General features: G+C 32.9%; 3 protein-coding genes across 3 annotated transcripts; all 3 read left to right on the forward strand.

Annotated features, from left to right (window-relative positions):
- The first annotated feature begins 3,901 nt into the window (after window positions 1-3,901).
- Window positions 3,902-5,125, forward strand: LOC139091728 (retinaldehyde-binding protein 1-like). The gene is made up of 2 exons (XM_070641888.1): window positions 3,902-4,037; window positions 4,362-5,125. Exons 1-2 carry the CDS (start codon window positions 3,902-3,904, stop codon window positions 5,123-5,125), a joined length of 900 nt encoding a protein of 299 aa, XP_070497989.1.
- Window positions 5,126-5,663: 538 nt separating this feature from the next.
- Window positions 5,664-6,637, forward strand: LOC139091729 (alpha-tocopherol transfer protein-like). Its single transcript, XM_070641889.1, has 2 exons — window positions 5,664-5,811; window positions 5,871-6,637. The coding sequence occupies exons 1-2, from the start codon at window positions 5,664-5,666 to the stop codon at window positions 6,635-6,637; spliced, it is 915 nt and encodes a 304-aa protein (XP_070497990.1).
- Window positions 6,638-12,127: 5,490 nt separating this feature from the next.
- LOC139091730 (leucine-rich repeat-containing protein 15-like) lies at window positions 12,128-13,401 on the forward strand. The gene is made up of 2 exons (XM_070641890.1): window positions 12,128-13,145; window positions 13,205-13,401. The coding sequence occupies exons 1-2, from the start codon at window positions 12,128-12,130 to the stop codon at window positions 13,399-13,401; spliced, it is 1,215 nt and encodes a 404-aa protein (XP_070497991.1).
- Window positions 13,402-15,664: the final 2,263 nt, after the last annotated feature.

The following is a 15,664-nucleotide window of genomic DNA, read 5'->3' on the forward strand; positions in this document are numbered from 1 at the left end:
GTTGCATTAAAGTGCTTCCATCTGACTCTGTTGCTGTCTCTGTCAACTACTAATTTGTACAAATTCTCTATCCGCATGTTAAGCTGACATTCATTCATCAGTGTTTTGCGTCATTTAGCTTTTAGAGCTCAAGGGCGTCTTTTTCGTTGTGAATTCCAACCAAGAGCAGATTCCTAGAGCAAGCGTGTGTGTGGATAATATTAGTTTCTAGCTACAAAATTGACTTAAAGCTTTCGACTTGGCAAAAAATTCTAAAACGCCAAATTCAACTCTACGCTATCTTAAAGACACTATACTTAGTTTTACATCTAAAGAAGTTAAAGTATCTTAACTTCTGAAGAATCTCTGAATTGATGTGGTGAGATTTGAATCTGGGAGTCCATATTCCTTTTAATCTTCGTGAACTGCACCTTGTCATGAGCTTAATATCAGGGCACATTAACTTATTACTTACTTGACGACAGACTACTTACTTACATACTTAATAACAAAATGACAGAATCATTAAATAATAGTTTGACAGAATGACAGTATGGTAGAAGAAGGATGGAAGGATAGAATGACAGCGTGACAAATGACATAAAATATATTAATGAACATTAGATCTATTTAGATTCCACTAGTCTTTCCAGCTCTCTAATAGGAATGAGGATGTCAGAAAAATTTCAATTCGTAAATGAGAGTCATTTGTGGACATCCCACTAAAAACCCAATGTCAATAGAAAATCATTACTATAGAAACTTTATCCCTCTATTTAGTCTATTAACAGAGTTCTAAGAAAAACCTTTAGTAATATCCAAATAGTCACCAAACATCGCCCACATGAGAAATGAATATCTCTATGACATTAAGGCACGAATGTCTACCAAATCTTTTTGTTGATTTTTCATGCCCAAATAAAACTTTTATTTTCTTCTCACCAACTTTTGCTTTCCATTTGAATCTCTTTCCACTTCATAGAGCTTTGAGCTTTCCCAAAATAAAAATCTTGCCTTACTTCAATCCTTTCAATGCTCATTCAATAAAGAGGAAAATACCATTTTGAATGAAATCTTCTAACAAATTTAAATCGAATTTTTCAAGAAGCTCCTCTTTACATCCTTTTAAAAGAAAATGAATAAGGAAGTTGTGTCTGCAAAAAAAAAAAAAAAAAGAAATCGGAAGTATCAGGCACATATAGCACATCGATTTTATTTATTTTTGAACATGTTAAAATTCATGAATATTTGTATGTATACATGTGCATGTATCAATGTCAATTGTTGTATCAATATCCCTTTAAAGTTCAAAAGTCAAAGATTCTTGTTGCCTTCCTTTCCGAATCTCGTTACGAGTTGTAAAAGTGAATCAAAAAGAAGAAAGTTTTAAAGGCAAAATTAAATTTTGCTTCTTTTGCGCTTATTTCTTTTTTGTTTTACCTTAAGGAAAATCAGATTGTGAAGTTTGAAGCCGATCACTTCCATTTAGCAAGCATCTTGTGTTTGTTACATAAAAACAAAAAAATTCTGAACATTGACCTCGTGTAACATTCAAAAAAAGTCTATAGGGGATGTGATATAACAAATGGACATGAAAACTTTTTTTTATAGACATTCTGAAAATGAGGATGTACCCTCATTTGAGACATTAAAAGTTTTTGAGGGCATATTTATAAGAATGTAGTCAGGGTTTATTGGGATGTTAAAAAAAGCTGTTTATCAGCCTTGAGATGTCTATCATTTAGTTAAAGAGTTAAAAAATCCTTAAAATTACTTAATTGAATGTCTGCATTTTGGATCCAATCATCCTTTAAGAATGCAGTACATCAATTTCTTTTTTACCGCCTATTATCCCACAAAATCGACTGAATAAATATTAAATTGCAATTTTTTAGGCATATCCTGCTCTAAAAATCGTTCAATACCTTTCATATTAATACCAGTGCTGGACAACCTTTTGTTTTTCGGGGCACATCCTAATAATTACTCTCTACCTAAAATGCACAAGACATACTTTCATGGCATTTTATCGACAGATCACTAGTGTGCCACGGCATAAAGGTTGCCGACTTCTGAATCATACTATATGCAACATCTGACGTAAAACCAAAATACGCACGTGTGGAAATTCATATTTATGGCCAAAAAAAACTCTTCCTTGAGGAGAAAGTTTTCCTTCTTAAACAAATGAATTCAAAAGGGAAATAAATTTGGGAATGGGGAGTCAAAAAAGGGTTTAAGTCTGGAAATCAGTTTCGATTTACAAAAGGAATTGAAATCCTTCTTATGTGAGTGATAATAAGGGAATCAAATCTCAGTTTCAGTGATTGCACGACAGTAACACCAAAAAAGGGGGGGCTTGAAAGGATTTTAAAAGGGAGAAATTTTTTTATTATTGAGACGAAGGTTTTTATGACTTTTTTTTCTTATTGGCATTTCTTTTATATTTTTTGATTGTGGGGTTGTTTACTCACAATATCTTTTTATTTCCACAAATTGGTTTACGATCTGAAACTGATTTATGAATTTCTTTTTTTTTTGTCGTCGTCATTGTAACTTGGTTGCTATTCACATTTTTAAAGTCGGTATTGTGGTTACAACTTCTATTAAAGACATCTGATTCTGAAGAAATCTCGAAACCGAGACGGGATTGAGTTCAAGACACTTCTAGAATGCATTCATCTCATGCAGTCTAGAGAATTCTTAGATGCTAAGCAACATCAAATCAGGTTTAAGTTTTGTAGATTTCGACTGAGAGTCAGACACTCAAAGTTTGAGCCTCAAACAGTCCAGTACAGTACTCGTATGAAAAGTGCAGACAGTCCAGTATCGTACGTGTCTGACCCTGAAATTTGACCTAAGTTTAGTACTGGATTTATAAAAATTCACTGCATTTTCTTCTTGCTCTGTCAACATCTTCACAAAATTGTTTTAAATCAACTAAATGCTACAAACAATCACTAAATCAACAATGTCCCAATTTCAGTCCGAATATAAATGCCAGCGTTTTTCTTTTTGATTGATTTAACTAGTGCTGTCTAAACTGTGTGTCGTGTCACATCGTTAGGGAGCAGTGCTTATGTAGAAAAGTCATAGAACAAGCTTGAGTAGCACACTTGAGCAAATAATTTTCTCCAAACAAAATGTGTCATCATTCAAAAAAAGTTGGACAACACTGGATAAAACAGACATAAAAATTCAAAACAATTACAGAAAATTTGCTTTTTCTCATGAGTTTCATTGACAAAATTAACAAAGTAATGAGATATGTATGCGTTTCTAATAGAATTGTGGTAATAATTTTTAACCGACAAAAGTAAAGTTTGATGGAAGTACTAATTACGTTGTAAATAATTATCTAATTTAAATTCTGAACGCGGATTTCTACAAAGTTGCTACTATGGGTAAAAAACCGTAGGCTATTTAAACAATAATTCAGTTGCACTAGAACTAATAATTGTTTACTGAATTTACGCTAGACCTCTGTACTCAATAGACCCACGGTTTATGGTAGAATCAGAACCACTCATTTGATGGCCTTATTGCTAGTAGCCTGCAAAGCAAGACTGTGAGGTGTATTGGTATTGTAATAATCAAGTACCAAAGTTTGTAAGGCACGTCTAAAATTCCAAATTAAGAAAAACACGCTACTTGCACACAACTAATGTTTTATGTTAATTCCTTCAATTCTGATGACATATCACAAATGTTGACCAATTCAATTAAAAATGTGTAAGACTCAAAAAACTCAGGGACATCATCACACGAAAATTATAATAAGCAATTTGCCAAGAAAACACAACAGAATATTCCCAATAAAAAAAGATTTCTTTTGTTGAGTAGCAAATATTTTTAGCTCATTATTCAGTTGACATTTGTTGAGTTGACAAGTGCGGATCAAAAAAAAAACAAAGAAGACAACATGAGCAACATTTCGGAAGAAGTATTAGAAAAAGCAAAAGCTGAAATTCGTGAAGATGAAACAAGAAAGCAGCAATCGGTGGAACAACTTAGAGATTTTGTTACAAAGCATGCATTCATTAAGGCATGCAGAACTGGTAATATTCTTTATTTATGAAGTTTTGAGGAACACAAATTAAGAAGGCACCGACACGGAGCTACTAAGGCTCTGTTATAGCTGGGCACCACATATGCTAAGTGTCCACATGTACCAAGTGTCCACAAATTCAAAGTGTTCAAATAGCCCAAGTGTCTATAAATGCCAAGTGTCTAAATAGGCCAATTGTCCACATGTGTCCATTAGAAGCTCAGTTACGGAGCCTTCTTCATTTGTGTCGCTCAGGAATCTCAGGAACTTCCTGAAATATAGCACTTAATTTAAATTAATTACATTTTTATACTACATATTTTAACATTTTTAGACGACAGATATCTCCTTCCGTTCTTACGTGCACGAAAATATAATATGGATCGAGTTTGTGACACCTTTGAAAAGGCATTAATATTTGTACGTACTCATGATGACTGGTTTGATTTTTCCGAAGAAAAATTCAATAGGATCATGGAGCTGTACGACACAGGATTCCTAAAAGTCATGAAACACAGAGATTCTGAAGGGCGACGAGTTGTCATCGCCAATAATAGTCTTGATATGGAGAAATACAATGCTGATGACGTCTTCCGTCTACATTGCCTGGTTTTTCTTATACTTGCTCTTGAAGAAGAAACTCAAATTTGTGGAATAGTTTACATCGATGATTTTAGCACCGGAATTACGATGAAATATCTCTCAATGTTTCCACTAAAATCAATGTATGATTTCACAATCCAATTAAAGGTCACGCCTGTAAGATTGAAGAACATTTGTTTGGTAGGATTACCATCATTTGCGACACAATTCCTAAACATCGTAAAGCTTGGACTTTCGGAAGTTATGAATCAAAGATTACATGTTGTCGATAATGCGTCTGAACTTGGCAATTATGTCGATCAATCAGTAATGACGAAGGATTATGGTGGTAAACTTGATGGTGATGAGTGCTTAAAAGAATTTAGGAAGATTATTGATGCAAATATTGACATCGTAAAAGCATTCTTTGATTTTGAGCTTGACATGACAAAAGCGGAAGTTTTAAAAGATTATCATGAAAATATAGGAAGCTTTAGGAAGCTTGAAATTGATTAAAGATGCTTTTCCAGTTCATTGACTATTTTGTGATTTTATATTTTATTGGGTAATGATGTATAAGGTGTTTATTAATGCACAAAATGTTGATATTTAAAGCAATTTTAGCAATGTTGAATAAAAATTATTGATTTTTGGCATAGAAGCAAAGATTAGTGTGAATTATGTGTTAAGTCAGTGGTGGACAACCTCTTATTTTGGGGCACACTTTGTGATCAGTCTCGACCGTTTGCGGCATTAATTGATGGCATTTTCAAAAATGCAGCAGCATACAGGTTGCCCACCACTGTCTTAAGTCTTACATCATAAGATTGTCTGTTGTTCAATAGTTGGCAATCCATAAATACAGCAGTCAATTTCATGTAGGATGAAGATTAAGTTAAGTAATCTGATTTACTGATTCGACTAACTTAATTGAGTCATACGTAGCTCATGTGGTGCATGGCTCAAACTTATTGACTTAATAGAAATTATTTTGAATGATTCTGCTTTAGTTCCCTCGTTTCTGTTGATCAAACAAGTCATACATTTAAAAATCATGAGTAAAGTGTTGTCGGATGTCTTTGTGAAGAAGGCTAAGAAAGAGTTGCGGGAAGATGAGAGCAGAAAGCTGCAATCCTACAAGATTGTAAAGGAATGGGTATTAAAGCATCCATTTATTACAGTTCTCGATCCAGAAATATTAAGTAAGTGTGTGTTATTGCTTTAGATTCTCAAATCGTACTCAATTTCTGTAAATTTTCAGCACTTGAAATGTTTCTTCCATTTTTACGTGTGAAGAAGTTTTCAATGGACAAAGTTTATGAGTCAATCGAAAAAACGTTATTATTCATCAAACGTCACAAAAACTGGTCTGATTTTCATGGCGAAAAGTTACAACGTGCACTTGACTTGTATGACACTGGATATTTAATTGTTACAAGAGAGCACGATTCCGAATGTCGTAAAATAATTGTCTGCAATCATGAAATGAACTTGACAAAATTTAATGCTGATGACGTTTTTCGTCTTATTGTATTGCTGTTCTCGACACTTTACAATGATGAAGAAGCTCAAATTGGCGGTGTAATTTACATCAGTGATGCAAGAGCTGCAAACATAAATTATATTACAAGTTTCACAATCAAATCATTTTTCCAATTTGTAACTCAATTGAAGTCATCGCCAATTCGCATGAAGAAAATAGTTACTGTTGGAATGCCAGCATTTGCGAATCAGCTGATGAACATTTCAAAACTGGCATTGTCGGAAAAAATCAAAAATCGTCTTAAGTTTGTCGATGGCATTTCTGAACTCTCAAATCAAGTTGATGTATCAATATTAACAGAAGAATATGGTGGAAAATACACGAAAGCAGAGCTGGTTGAAGATTTCAGACCAAAACTTGTGGCAAATGCAAAATTTATGAGTGAAATTATTGAAAAAATTCAAATTGACTTCTCAAAAGTTGTAGATAAAGAATATGATGAATCTGAAATGCGGGGATCATTTAGAAAGCTGGAAATTGATTAACATATACAAGATAGTGTACGTTTAGTTAATTAAGTTAAGACCATTGAGTATTATATCACAGAGTAATCTGGATTCGTTTAGGGGGACGTTCGAAAGTTACAAATCAATTTAGAGCAGAGATGTGGAACCTTTTTTTGGCCACGACACACTCGGAAATCTTAAATCTATACTTTTAATGTAATCTTCTACTTTTGGGTTGTTTGAAAAATTTTCGTGGATACATATTGCTCAACACTGCTTCTTTATAGGGAAGGGGAGGGAGGAAAGGGTTTACAATTTTTTACCGAGCACTATTTTGATTCGTGATTTTGGCACAAAACGTTACAATGGGAATTAAACAAAGGGGATCTGAAAATGGAATTTCGAAGCGTTACATAATTTTCGAACGTTCCCACAATGAAAAAAGCTACTCAAAATTTTTAAAAATATTTCATTTAACGAGTTACACAAATGTAGAGAGCTCTGCTACGGATATTTTAAGGCTTCACTATACCTCTATTATTAAAGCCATGTGCAAGCCCCCTCCGTTTGGCGTCATACGACCGTTTGGCATCCACTTGCCATAAATGGTTCATTGGGGCCTTAAAGCTCCGTTTCATGAGCCTTATTCACTTGTGTCGCTCGGTTTCTGCTCGTTTCTAAATTTTCATACCATCATGCTAAGCACATAATTTACAAGACAGTCACACTTCCATTCTAATAACAATTTCAGATTCCACTCATCCACATCTGCGTACATTAAATTTAATCAACTTATAAAAATTCATTGAATTAAATAATTTACAAAATCTTTATTGCAAAAAATAAAAATAAAAAAAATACATCGGCATAAGAATGTGGCTATAAAATTTCCAACGTTTCATTATCTCTCTTTAATTTTCATATGCTTTTTGCAGAGCGCAAAAAAACCCCACCGAAAGTAATAAATCGTCAGCACAACTACGTCAACATCAACATGGTTTAAATATTAAGTAACGCACAATATTCGCAATACAGTCGTGTGTATAAAAAAAAATCCTTTTTTCCTCTTCAACTGCTGCGGAAACAGAAAATTCATGTTGCTATCAAAACTTTTTTTATGGCACGAAACTTTTACCTTTTCTTGTTTATGATGTAATTAAATTGATTTATTTACTCTTCTACTCGACATCCTTTCAACATTTTACACACGAAAATTAAATGTTGACGAGAAGTTTGCTGTTTGTGCCATTAGTGCTACTGCCTTTTCTGTCTTTATATTGTTTTTCTTTATTTTTTTTCATCGTGCTTTTACACTTTTTTTTAAAGCTCATTTCATCATTTTTGCAACAAGCAATTACATGAATGAGTTTGTTACATCCTGTGTATCTGATGTACTTTGTTGCTACATTTTTTGTAAAATAAGATAAAAAATTGTTTTACGCTTTTCATTCGCTTTTTATCACACACATGTGTGGATGCTCTAAGCGTTGAGTGACATAATACGTCATGGCATGATAAAATAATTTTGTATTATTAGACTGCTGGTACACAGTGTGTGAGGTGATGTGTTAGAAATTCTTTTCGCAACTTTATTGATAATTTAGAGAATTAAAAATTAAAATTCATGGATGATGTCACGCCATGCTGAGAGGATTTGTTCTGTTCTAAGTGAAAGGGAAGATCTCAATTATGAATCGACTTACATGTACTTTCGAGGGGCACGATGTGGCGAATCGCAATTTAGCCATGAAAACGGGATGATAACTGTACATCAGGGAACTTCATGACTTATCGTTAATACGGCAACGAAGCTAATCACAATGAACATGTTGCATAGTTGACAGGACTTCAAAAATCCAAAAGACGTCTGCAATATGGAGTCCGGACAGAACACACAATTCAATAGAGTGACTCTATTTTTGGAGAAACAGAAGCATTAGAGTCCTGGTAGTTCAGGCACGTTATGACATTCGACTGCCTCAAATTTAATTTTACAGCTGTGATCATCGTTATATCTCCTCACATAATTGTATGACATTTTGTATGACTTAAGTCGACTAGACTTAATATAAAATTTGAGTCAAAGTACTACGAGCTATGATATGATCCATGATATTTTATCTATCATAATTTATTTCATTACTCGTTCCTTACTTACACCATAAAGAATAAGAAACATTCAATACTTTTACCAAAAAACTTTCTAGTTACAACATGATACTTTGCAAATAATGACGACAGTAAAAAATCGAAATAAAAGAAATATTAATCGCTTTTTTTCGTGTGCAATCAAAAACTTTCAGAATTTTCGTTTTTCAGCATCTCCTTTTACCATAACATGAAATAATGCTGTTTATTTAGGTTTTATTATTTTGATATATTTTTTTTTTGCTCATTTTGACAAAGAAAAATTTAAAGTTTGATTGTTGAGTTTGGATCATTTTGACTGCGATCTGGGCTGTCTTAGATGATCCAGAGTAGAAAAACTGATGTGACTTTGCTACGGAATTTTAAAGACTTCGCTAAATCTCTTTTATTTAAAGCGGTAGTCGCCTAGAATTGGTGTCCAAATGAATATGGAGACGCCTTCTTCATGTGTTTCGTTCTGGTTGATATTAGTCATAGATATTAGCCAAGAAGTGTTCTGCCGAGGGCGGACAACTTGAGTAAGAAGTGACAAAAATGACAAAATGGGACAAGTCATCTGACTTATCCGCCCTAGATTTGAGGTCAAAATTACCATCGAACAAAAAGGATTCAAAGAATATGTAGAGACTCCCTTGTATCAATATTGGCATATATCACTTACAACCTAGATATAACCTCTAAGAATGTCTAGTTAACTTCATAATACAGGAATCGACTAGGTCAAATGCGCTCATTAAAAGAGACTCCAATATCATTTCACAACTTCTTTTCAACATTTTTTTTTTCGTGCATCAAGTTACGATTACCACATCCAATGGTTTATATAACTTTATTTATTACAAAAAAACATACAAAAATTTCTTTGTGTTATGCACATAAAGAGTGAGCAAGGGGGAAGAACGGGAGGAACAAAATAATAATGTTGATGATAGAAAATATTAATAAAAAAAAAAGTAAGCGGAAGCAACATTAAAATATGCGTTTCACATTTTCAAGTTTCCACAAATAAATTTTTCTCCCTTTTAAATATGCTTAAATAATCTATCCATTGTTCTTGGGGGGTTTACTTCATCCTATTCCACATTTTTTTGTTGTAACTGAATTTTTTCCTCATGTTTTTGTTAGAAAATAAAGATAAATTTCCTAAACGGAATCAAGCAGCTGATCCCACATATTGTAGAATTTTTAACATTCTGCGCACTTTAATGCGAATTTACAATATTTAGTTTTTGGTTTTTTGCTATTCAAATTGAGACTAATCGCCACACAATAGGGAGTCATTTCCAAAAAATCATTGAATTACTTATGTGCATAAAATATTGTTTACTTTTCATAGGACTATAGAGAATTGTAAAGTTACAAATACTAACAGTCCAAAAATTTATTTGAATATTTTTTTTATTTGTTGTGTATTGTTGTGCTGAATAGGCTTTTTATGGTTTCATTCTTTATAATATTAAATATGCCGGGAGGAATAATTTTGAAACTTTTTAGAATAAATAAATATAAAGCAAATGCAGACACACCTTTTTGTTTTTTTAAAATTTAATAAAATGATTTAAAGATGATATCCAAAATCCCTTTAAAGGAGGATTCTCTGTTGTTCCTGGGTGCTAAGGCATGATTGATGTGTCTTTTTGTCTTCGGAAGGCATTTATTGTATTCGAACTTCTTTAAGGCGTTGATTAAAATGAGGCAATTTAAATTATTGCAAATTTGGACACGGACGCTTGTCAGCAGGGATATATAGCTAAAAAGAGAAAGGTCGGTTTTGGATATCTCGAAGAAAGTTCGCGGGATTAAGAATTATTTTTTTCCAAAAGCCTTATCATTATCCAGACACAATAGGTGATCTACAAGGAGATAATGACATTTCTGTATGCAGATAATAGAAGATAAAATCTTCCAAAACTACCTTCCTTCTTCTGAATTGGGTGCCGATTATAATTTACAGCATATATTGGGGCCCAAATCATTATTTTGATAACATCTGCATATCTGCAAGTCTGCATGTTAACTCAAAATGATTCTGAGACTTTAATTGCCTATTTCTAGAACATGCATTTTGGAATTATTTGTAATTGACGGGCGATTTCCAGTGATAGAGTTGGTTTCAAGCGCCAATGAACAGTGGTGAATCACAAATTATCTATACTGTCAGAAAAGGAAGTAAATAAGTATGATTCGTAAAAAACGACAATCAACTAGTTTGTCTCTACCATGAGTCTCAAACCTAAGTTTGCTGTGAAGTGGAACACATATTCCGAATAGACAACTTGACATAATGTCTGGTTCATAATTAAATCTAAGTTCGACCGATGACATTTCGTCGGAAACGTTCCACAATATTTGTTATTAGTCGACCGAAGGCTTATTTTCTTACTAGACATTGAATTAAGTGTTCCACTCAGGCATTAGTTATCAATTCACGAAACCACTATGCTACAAAGCCGCTTTAACAGCATCCAAATTTGTTGTCAGATAATTAAAACCTTTCATTGAAATAAAAATCGATTTCCAGCATATACATCCCCTTTTTTAACCCCATTAAACTTTTTAAATACTCTGCAAAAACAATTTTTCATGCACTTTAATAAACCGAAAAAAACCATTAGTCATCAAATTGAAAATCCATATTGTAGGATATAAACAGATCCACAACAGACACAAGATGAGCAAACTACGGAAGGAGCATGAAATTCCGGAAATGACTCGCTCAACTCTTTCAATTTATATATTTTTTTCAATTTCTCTTATGTCATCAGTTGGGATTGAAAATAATAATAAATATAGAACAGCTTAAAATATCTCTTTTGTATGAATTTTCTGGTATTTTGTTCCCATTTGGAATTTCAACATCCAGAAGTTATGAAAGCATTTTAATAATTTACTCGCATTTGCGTATTAGTTTTTAGTTTTAGTCCTAAATGATGAGTTCTGTTAAGGTATGCAGCAGTCATTTTGAAAGCAAAATAAATATTTTGTGCATCCCCCGAACATCCTCTTCTAACTTCTACAACAAATTTTACAGTCTAATCAAGGGTGGAGTCAGAAATGTCTTGTTGTATGTCTAGTCAGTAATTGAGTAATCACGAAAATCTTTGGCAAATTGAAGAATCCTTCCAAAAAAGGAGCATTGACCACTAAAATCCCAACTAAATAAGTCCCTGACTCTAAATAACAACCAATGAGCACCAAATAATTATTAATGATCTCTCTTGTCAACTTATGATGATTCATACTTAAAATTATAATAAATACCACTAACTGAGCTTTTGTTGTTTAAATTTATAACTTCTTATCGCAATAAAAAGCAGAATTTTTTCTAAATTTAAGTCAGTTGTTGTTTACGAGTTCCTTAATCAAGACACAAAAAAAAAGATGAGATTAAAACTTGCGTTTGTGATTATTTGTATCACATTAATAAATTCTAAAGTTCATGGAAGTGGCGGTGATTGTACATATGAATTTAGTGATGAGAATGGCTATCGCTGCACGCTAAATATCCGTGATTCACATTACGATAGTGCCTTTACAGAAATTGGAGGAACTCATTTAGAAGGGAAAACTGATGACGACGTAGTTGGTGTTGAGGTTTACCGATCGGTCAAATCGCCTGACTTGCCAGCCTTTGTCTGCAATAAATTCAAAAATCTGACATTTTTTGGCCTTTATATACTTGATTTAACAGAACTTCCAGAAGATTCTTTTGTTAACTGCAAAAATATATTGGACATAAAACTCGGAACATCACCGTTCTTTGGGCAAGATATCGAAAAACTTCCTAAAAATTTACTTGCTGGAAATCCAAAATTGGAAGTTTTTGAAGCTAAATTGCATGAATTGAAGACATTGCCTGAGAAATTCTTCGCAAATAATCCGGAATTACGTAAAATTTCATTAATAGAAAATAAAATTAGAACATTGCCTGCTGACATCTTCAAGCCACTTGTCAACCTAAAAGAGCTATACCTTTCCGAAAATTCATTAAGAAAACTAAATCCAGAATGGTTCGAAACTCTCGTAAATCTCGAAATATTGTACTTTTATAAGAACAAAATCGCCGACATTCCCAAAAATACTTTTGCTACACTCACAAATTTGAAAGATCTTTGGCTATCAACAAACAAGCTTACAGTCATCCATTCAGATTCATTCGGTGTACATCCGAATTTGGAAAGCGTAAATGTTGTGGAAAATGACCTTGCTGCGATTGATGAGAAGTTTATTGACAATATTGGCATTACGAACTTCCTATTTGATGATATGAACTGCGCTGAGGATAGATACATCTCTCGAAATGGATATAAAACTGAACTGAAGAAGGTTCTAAAGAGATGTTTTGATAATTATGTGCCTAGAGATGAACATGTCACTGCTGCAACTGTAAATGAGAGAAGTGAGTAGAATTGAATATTTCTATGAATTTGTGGTTTTTCAATGACTGTATTTTATTAGCTGATGCAGATGAGTCTACTACAACAGCAGCATCACCAGCTGGTTTGGCAGAAGGACAAAAAGTGATTAAAGAGTTTTTTACATTTTTTAGTACATTGGCAAATCAGTTGAATGAAGCGGCGAAAGCTGAGGCCAAAGGTGAGGCTGAAGCTGAGGTAGATGCTGATGATGATGATGAGGATGAGGATGAAAATTAAGGCTTTTGTCTTAAATTGTTAAAAGCTGTTAAAGTTGATATGTTATAATCATTGAATAAATTAGTGGAATCATATAAAGCATTGTATACTATAAGTAAGAAAATTAGGTAGGTGATTAGGAAAGTTAAAGTTTGTCTCCGAAGTTGGCTAAATATCAATTGTATACCTTCTTGTGATATCTCCTGATATCACTAAATACAACGCTGGCGACCGAACTATATGCCGAGGTAAATACGGTATAGTATAGAAGTTTGCAATGTATCAAAGCTCCACTATCAGGTTAGAGATGATAAGGCTTACGACCAACCATTTTCGAATTCAACATGTATAAAGAAAGCAACATAAAGCAAATAGGTTAGAATTGATGAAATTCAAGCGTGGAAGTTCATGGCTCTTATATGTCATGAGTTAAAATTGAAAATAATAAATATTGATCAGCATAAAATTCCTCTTTGTACAAATTTTCAGGCATTTTTGCACTCGGAATTTTAACATCCAAAACTCATGAAAGCATTTTATTAAAGAATTTTTTTATGCTTTAATAAATGGAAAAAATGATAATTATTAGTGACATTCTACGACTCAACATAATCATCACTTTTATTATGTCATCAGCATAAAAATAGTTAATGAAAATTAAATAAGCAGTGGAGAATGCGTGAATGGAATTTAATGAAGTTAGAATAGCGCTTGCTTGAATATAGTCGAGGAATTTTTAATTGAAATGTCATAAAAGCTGTTTTGTGTGTCTGTATGTCAAACAAAATATTTTTTGATAATATTATAATTTCTATTTTAAATGATAAATGTCTGATGAAAAAATTCGTGAATTTCTAACGAAATGTCAAATCAATATTAATTAAAATCCATTAAAGTATGTATCATTAGACTTCAAACTAGAGAAAGAGATTCTAGAAATTTTTGAATTTTAAATTACATTTGTCCCACTTTAGTCGATGATTTCGTGGTTCTTCATTTAATATCTAGACCAGTGTTGGGGAATCATTTACTTTTAGTTGCACTCCTCGACAGATACCGCACACGGCATTAGGTTCATTAGATTTCCAAAATTTAAGACGGCACTTTAGAGTAAAGCTGCACAAAGATTGCAAATCTTCGATTTAGACTCATTACTAGGATTCGGCCAAGAACTGTAGACCTGGATTTCCTGCATTTTAGTTACTCAGGCGTGCAGAATTCGACTGATTCATATAGCTCGTCCTTGACTGCAGGCCTGAAATTTTAAACAAACTCTACTCATTGGTGACCCCAAAAAAATTTAATATTAGTCCATTTCCCATCATGTTCTAAATATTATAGAAATACATTAATTCTTCATACAAAAATTAGACATAACTTTCGACACTTCTCCCCCGATAAAACACAAAATATGTAATAACCAAATGACTCTATAGTGAAAGCATTAAAACTTTTCCCTCTTAAATTTTCAAATTACAAAACGACATGGTTAACTAAAAACGAAGGAAAATGGCAGTAAAGGGAAACAGCGAAAAAAAAATATTGTTTCATATTTCTCACTTGCTATTAATTTGTGTGATTAAAAAGTGAGTAATTAAAACACGAAAAGCCTTTCAATTTTTCCTCTCCTTTCTTTCGTTAATAAGAAGAAATAGAAAAACACCAGACGCGATAAAATAAAGTCACTAGTCAAGCAAGGGCTCTTTCATAAATGACGACCAGCATTTAGGAGAGAACTGAAGCAAGTTTACTTACATACTCCATTGGCCGTACAGTTCAGCTGTGATCTATTGCCTCTCTCAGTTGACGTTTAAAACTGGCCCTATCGCTGGCTGCACTTTTTCATTTGACAATAAGTCTGAAGTATGATGGAAGTTATTTGAAATCAAAATTGAAAGAACCAAGCGACAAAATGCGACTAACTTAAATTTTTCTTGTAATAATGACTCCAAACCAGTCATCATGTTGCCATCAGGGCAACGCGTCTTAGTCCCGATAATTCGACGACAAAGCGAAGAATCTTTGATATTAAGCGAGCTCTGAAACTTCATAAATTTTAATACAGTTGGTGTCAAAAATGCAATTTTCAGATGACGTCATTAATGAACAAATCCCATTAAAAACAGCAAATACAACAAAAAATAATATTTCAAAATTTTTCCTAATTAATTTATGCCTTTTGGTATGACTTTGTGTGATAATTGAATTGATATGTAAATTAATGAATTTTAATGTGAGTAACGAGCGAAATGAACGAAAGTCGGCACGAGATATTTATCTGATT

The sequence above is a fragment of the Chironomus tepperi genome, unplaced genomic scaffold (assembly GCF_022539635.2).
Source record: "Chironomus tepperi strain 1889 unplaced genomic scaffold, CSIRO-AGI_Ctep_v1 contig_260, whole genome shotgun sequence".
Taxonomy (NCBI): Eukaryota; Metazoa; Arthropoda; class Insecta; order Diptera; family Chironomidae; genus Chironomus; species Chironomus tepperi.

What these genes read in the sequence shown, in the direction of transcription:
- LOC139091728 (XM_070641888.1), top strand. Translation starts at nt 3,902, where the DNA reads ATGAGCAACATTTCGGAAGAAGTATTAGAAAAAGCAAAAGCTGAAATT. An exon ending in CATTAAGGCATGCAGAACTG is followed by an intron (nt 4,038 to 4,361) that starts GTAATATTCTTT and finishes TAACATTTTTAG; the next exon opens with ACGACAGATATCTCCTTCCG.
- LOC139091729 (XM_070641889.1), top strand. Translation starts at nt 5,664, where the DNA reads ATGAGTAAAGTGTTGTCGGATGTCTTTGTGAAGAAGGCTAAGAAAGAG. An exon ending in TCTCGATCCAGAAATATTAA is followed by an intron (nt 5,812 to 5,870) that starts GTAAGTGTGTGT and finishes GTAAATTTTCAG; the next exon opens with CACTTGAAATGTTTCTTCCA.
- LOC139091730 (XM_070641890.1), top strand. Translation starts at nt 12,128, where the DNA reads ATGAGATTAAAACTTGCGTTTGTGATTATTTGTATCACATTAATAAAT. An exon ending in TGCAACTGTAAATGAGAGAA is followed by an intron (nt 13,146 to 13,204) that starts GTGAGTAGAATT and finishes GTATTTTATTAG; the next exon opens with CTGATGCAGATGAGTCTACT.